Here is a 6,370-nt window from a genome sequence, read left to right on the forward strand (position 1 = left end):
ATAAAAACCAATGTATTATCTCAATTGATCTTGATATTTTAGACTGACCGGAGGCCGTATTTCTACATATATAAGGATTGTTTGCAGAGGTGGAATACTACCGAGTACCAACAAGGTTGTTAAAGGTTTATATTTAAGCACTTTCCGAGCCAATCATCAACGCAAGCGAGTTCGGCAGATTTGAGAAGATAACGATGAAGGCTGTTTACGCACATCGTTGGATGCGATAGCATCTGCTCATGCAATATGTATGATTTAATTTCTCTATGATATACCGCAGAATTCTCGGTGACGATGAGACTTTTCAGCAGTTACCCATGGTTATGCATGAGCTCCATCTAAATGTACTGCGATACGTATTGTGTATCCTGGGAGCTATCGCGGCCAAAGCAGGAGTCAACGAGTTGAACGCTCAGCAAGTAATTATTCGTTTACGTTTATAGCTTTTGCCTCACTTTGACAGGGGTGTCATCATTACTTAATAACATAAAATAGTAGAACAGTAGGTCGACTTCTGGGCCACAAATTTCTGATTTATCGTCTGGTGATAATATGTAATCATACCCACTCTTAACTTTTCCCAACAGTTTCCTTTATTCCGATGTAAAATCAGTAGTATTGTTAAGCAATACAAAAGCTTTGCTGTCTATGAAACTGTTGAAGGCCCCTGTAATTGTTCCAAATCGGACGTCTGGCTTGCATGCCTCGGGTTCATCATTCCCCATATAGATCGCACAAAGATACCTAGCCCGTGCGAGAAAGAAACAACGGCGTTATCCACCATTTACGGTCAGGGTTTGCAATTCCCAAACGCAAGAGTGTCACCACATAGTTGAATCTTTCATTAGAGTAGTCGCATAAATGGTAAGTCAGCAGAAGAAACGGCTCGACAAGTTCCTTTTGATTTCATTTTGTCTAATAAATTGTATTTAAATCCGGACCAGGTGTTGAAATCTTTGGCATCTTTTTGACTATGAAATATTTTCATTTTCAGGATGAAATTGGTTGTGCTGAATGTTCGGGAAATAAAAATCGCACTATTAAATTGGTCCGAGGAAAGGTAGAGGAACGAGGATAGGTATTGAATACAACTGAATACGGAAATTAAAAACAACGATGAATATGAGTTGCAATAAGGGACACAAAATGGAAAATCATTAGAAAAATTTCAATCTGGAAGTGGTTGTCCGAGATATTCAACAATTCATAATCGGATTTTTTTTGTCGTACTATATTCGAGGACAATTTTCAAAAACCATTTCTAAGTGGTAGCTATGATTTTCTGAGAAACCCCGAGACAAATCACCCCCTTGACTCGAAGGGTATAATCCGGATTTGGAAATCACCTTTGAATATCAGGGGGAACAACATTATCGCCCTGTTCAAATGTGGGAAGGTAAAGGAGTATTCAAGAGGCAACAATACCGCGAAATGATCAAGAAGAAACTTTTTGTCCATAACGGGATATAGGGACTAATATTTATATCACACTTATTGACCTATCTTCTACAAACCGGATATGTTTGACTCAGTATCGTGTTGAAGTGCCTCATTTTTACTTACCGGTGGAATGGACAAATAGGTATAAATAATTTATTTCAAATAATGGAGAGCAACCTAAACAGCACCACTTCAACCCCGAGGGATGTTATACGGATTGAAAACGATTTGGATTATATGGGTTACAGAGGCGCCGGAACCAATGTTGAATTTATATCCATTAAATTGGACGAGTTTCAACTGGCGACCGACACGTTTAAGTATATGGCCGGGGGGGGTTTTTTCAACCGGAACCTTACCGGCCACAGATTAGTAAAGATATATATACTCTCGCCTTTGATATTAGAACGAAAGTGTGGGAGTATTGCAAAGGAGATAAGAAAAATTTAAAATCAATTTAAAATATTTATTTAAACCAAGAAATTAAGAACTTTTATTAAAAAATGAAGGTGAGTGGAAAACCTGGTCTAAGTATCCGTAGATGTTCCGAGAATGAAGACAAACTAAATAAAGAAAAAATAACCTGGTCAGATATACGGGTAAAAGGGGACAGCTCTATTATGATAGTAGAAATAAAAAGCAAGTGTTAAAATGCAAATATTGATATGGGGTACCCGATTATGAAAACCCGGACCAGTTCGATTAAGTCGGTATTCTAAAATTTCAACTATTTTTAATTGCTATTTGAAAAATTGAAATTGATACAATAAAGACAAAAAAAAATGGGACATACAATTTAAAAAGAATTTAAACTTTTAAACTCCCTTACTATTGAGTTTTTGACCGAGTGCTATTCCCATGGTGAAAAACTGAATGAAAATACTGGCTTTTGAATACTGTTTGCTTTAAAGTATCAGACATTAAGGATAAATTCGGAGTGTCTGAGAGTAAATTAACCACTTATTTACAACAATCCAAATTAAGACACTTATTATTAATATTATTTAAAAACGACTCTTCATATGGTATATCAGGGGCGAATTTCTCGTTTTCATATTTTAGAAATGGTAGATTACAAGGAGGTGTCGTTTATATAAACAACAACTGAAACACATGATGCGGATGTTAAAAGTAGAGATTTCTCAAAGATTTTAAAATGAGTACTGTATGAAGTGTTCGCATTCTATACTTTTTTTTGCGTATAACTATAGTAAACTCCATCCATCCTCTACAAGGAATGACAATAAGCGAACGAAAGAATATGCGACGAATAGTGCTTAAATGGTCAACGAGGTAGAAGGATTATTGGCGAACATATTATATTTATCGTGGAGGCAGCCATGATGAGAAAAAGATAAACAAATTGATTGCACAATTCATATCGGAGTCAGACTTAAAAGAAGCCAGCCGCTTCAAAATGGTGCAAGCTGCAAGATGCACTTACGGATATGAACACAAATGTGAACGATCAACTACAATCGCGGAAAAACAAATAGCCTGTGACAACCCCGACTCTGCATAAAGAGGTTCGACACAACCCTTCGTGCAGGATAGATACCTTTAAAGGGCACACGCGTAGACGCCTGCAACCAAATGGGGCTCTCGCCAATATAATGAACTCGGCTAGGCACGAAGTAGAAACTAGAGAGCGAGAATAGACGGCTCTCATTTGAACCTACACGGATAATAACTAAAAAGTAAAACCTAGATTTTATGCTTCCCTGGGGGTTGTTGTGATGTCAGAATAAAGGTTTACGACCTAAGATAGTTTGCGACAAACTTTAAGCCTACCGAGCTAAGCTCATCCCCTACGAGGTAATAATGTAATAGTTGTGTTTTTGTAAATCTACAGTGCCTGTATTGCGGACCTATATTATATATGCCCGATATCTTCTCAGTGTGCGTGTGTATGTATCATCATGTATGTTATAACTATTGACCCTAGTACGATGCATGAGACACACGTATAAGATGGCAAGATATTTTTTTTCTCGCTAATGTCTTTGTCGATATCGTCCGGCCTTGTGTAAGAGACGTGAATCTTTGTATGTATTTTGTAGTTTTTGTAGTCGATATGTACTGAAAGATAATTTGCCACGGGACAATGAGCAAACATATCGATTATATTCGTATATGAGTGCTTGAGCCATTTGTATCCGGTCTGTATTATACGAAAGTACGTGTTTCTATCTCCGCATTGTTGTTTGTTGCGTCCCAGTATCGCAGGGCCGACATCGCATCCCTGGAACTCAACAGAAGTCCCGATCATAATCGACCTGACGTCTAGTTATAACTAGTGTAATGATATGACTTGTCTTGAGTACGTGCCTCGAAATACGATATCTTGTTCTGTACTGGAGTGCGTCGTGATGAACTTGTGAGTATACTCGAGTTAGGCACGCTTTTTCTGATCCTGTCACAACGCTTTTACACTTTCCGCCTATAGGTAATAATTCTACACCAGCTCAACACCTCTCAGGGCGAATCTGTTGACTGGATGCCATGCAACACGCTCGAGGCTGCGGCTGCTCGCGGACTCTTAAGTGCTCACACAAGGCTTAATGTGCCGTATCCTCAGTAGCTTCTCACCACTGAGTAAGAGGGTAAAGGTCACTCACCTGCAATCTAAGTATATATATATACTTGTCACCCACGACCAGCACTCGCCTATAGCGAAGCTCAGCGCCGTAGTAATGTAGGTTGTCTTCCGCTTTCTTCGGTATGCAATGTAGTATCAGGCCATAATAAAAAACCATGAGACGCTCAGCTATCTATACTATGTCAAACTTCTTGTTTGTCGAACTCATGTGTCTCGGAGTATTCTTATCCACATGCCAATTGACTATCTGAGTGGACTATGTCTGTACAAGTATTTATAGAAAGATGAAACACAATACATAATACATCTAGTTGTGCGCTCACGACACGCGCATGTATAGAGGGTGCAACCCCGGTCACGCATACCATCGACCAAGGACGCTCTAACCTTGGACTAGGCGTCCCCATCGAAGACTCTCACGTGATTGAATTCAGTGTGAAATTGACATAACCAGGCTGACTAATTCGTACTGAACGTTACGAATAAAGGAAATACGATAGATTATAAAAATGACTATGTTTAGCTTCAGCCCTCGGTAGTGAGCTAAAGATCAGGAATTTTAGACGGAGACTTTTGCCTACATAGTTCAGATCTATTCAGTAAATCATTTTCCAATTGTATACAATAGGACTGTATGAATTTCAAATCTTTGTACTGACTACATTCTCTTCTACACCGCATACAACCGTACTGCCAGTATTCTCAAATTTAGATGCCTGTCCCTAAATTCATGCGAGGAGGACGATACATTTCATAGAGATAATGGTGTCGTTTTTAAAACAGTTCGAAGCAATATAAATATTCAATAAATTTTAGTATTTAGCAAATTGGCAGTACGATTTTGTTCCTGGGCATATTTGCGAAGGGATTGGTATTGTGTTGTGGGCAGCTTAGACATAAAAACGTGTACTAGATCGTTCATACAAGAGGTCAAATAGTATATGAAGGCAAATAAAGAAGGACTGACGAGGAATCTAGGTAGTATCAGAAGGGTTATGCATATATACATAAACAAAAGGTCGCACCGGGGAACTGCATGATACGTACAGAGGCGATTCACAGATAAATAAAAGAAACCTATTGGTATGAAGAAGACTGTTGTGTTTTATTAGTCTTTAGAAATCTATTTTTGTCGACCACTTCATTTGAAAGGCATCACTCGGTCAGCAGCGCCAACGCCTCTTGAAGATTGGAAACGGCAGTCTCAACATCGTCATACTGTGTGATTGAGAGTGTAGTTATCGTACGTTCAGAATAAAATACCGCATAGTAACCGCACGTGAGATTTTGTTCAGTTTACAAAGCACCCATCAGAATTGAAACATATCAGCAGGTACTCGCGCAAGAGCGAGAGATGTAAATACACTTTCAAGTCTTAACTCGTATAACTTTCCGCATGAACAAGTGTGAGTGTTACACACCATTAAGGCACTCATACAGAAGCGGCACAACTTGTTGACACGCTTCATATCCTCCGCTGATACGTCTTCTACATCTTTCGCCGTGCCCGGGGGTCCTGCAAAGCCTTTGGGCTTCTGTTGCAGCACATAAAGAGGGTCAGAACACGACACATTTGCAGTCGCGGAGTTGGGAATCAGGCTGTTGTCTTGAAATCAGGAATAGATCACACACGTATGCGTAGCAGACACACCGACCAATCGCTGGCTACCAAATGGCGGAGGTAGTGCGTGCAAGCTAGATACCCTAACGACCAACGGAGACACCATCGATGCGGTTTTTACATACCGAACTTCGCGTGACGCTCGGCCCTGGCTTGACACTCGGAGGTATGTGACTATAATTTAAGGGCGGACATGAATGGACAGAGGAGCGGAATAGTGAGCGTCCGAGCCTCACAGTGATTGCCAGCGGCGAATCGGGTGCCGATAAGCTTAACTAAACAAGCGATAACTTGTACATGTGCGCGGTAGTACAGATGTGAGGACCATATACGAAAACTAACGGACACAGGAAGGTCTGATCTACAGGCAGAGGTTAGGGAATACACAATTCTACGTTTCACCTACTTGTTAGAGATGCTGTATAGAAGAGGGCCATTTGATAAGTGTATGACTAAGAAGTTTTCTGGCACGAGAAAACTGTTTGAAAGACATGTATGCTGAAGGCACTGATCAGCTTCAATGTAATTGTAGGATAATGCTTCTGATATATATATATATATATATATATATATATACAGACACACACACACACACACACACACACACACACACACACACACACACACACACACACACACACACACACACGACACTACGAGACGACGACGACACGACAACGACGACGACGACGACACACACACACACACAC

General features: G+C 40.0%; 1 protein-coding gene across 1 annotated transcript in view; it reads right to left on the reverse strand.

Moving 5' to 3' along the window:
* Window positions 1-5,194: 5,194 nt before the first annotated feature.
* SARC_01684 (hypothetical protein) overlaps window positions 5,195-6,370 on the reverse strand; it is a gene marked incomplete at both ends in the record, with an annotated part of 4,281 nt that continues 3,105 nt past the window's right edge. Inside the window, 3 exons of the mRNA XM_014304585.1 lie at window positions 5,195-5,257; window positions 5,461-5,574; window positions 5,786-5,834. Of these exons, the coding sequence (XP_014160060.1) occupies window positions 5,195-5,257; window positions 5,461-5,574; window positions 5,786-5,834 (226 nt within the window). The remainder of the gene's footprint in view (window positions 5,258-5,460; window positions 5,575-5,785; window positions 5,835-6,370) is intronic.

The sequence above is a fragment of the Sphaeroforma arctica genome (assembly GCF_001186125.1).
Source record: "Sphaeroforma arctica JP610 unplaced genomic scaffold supercont1.69, whole genome shotgun sequence".
NCBI classification, from domain to species: domain Eukaryota; class Ichthyosporea; order Ichthyophonida; genus Sphaeroforma; species Sphaeroforma arctica.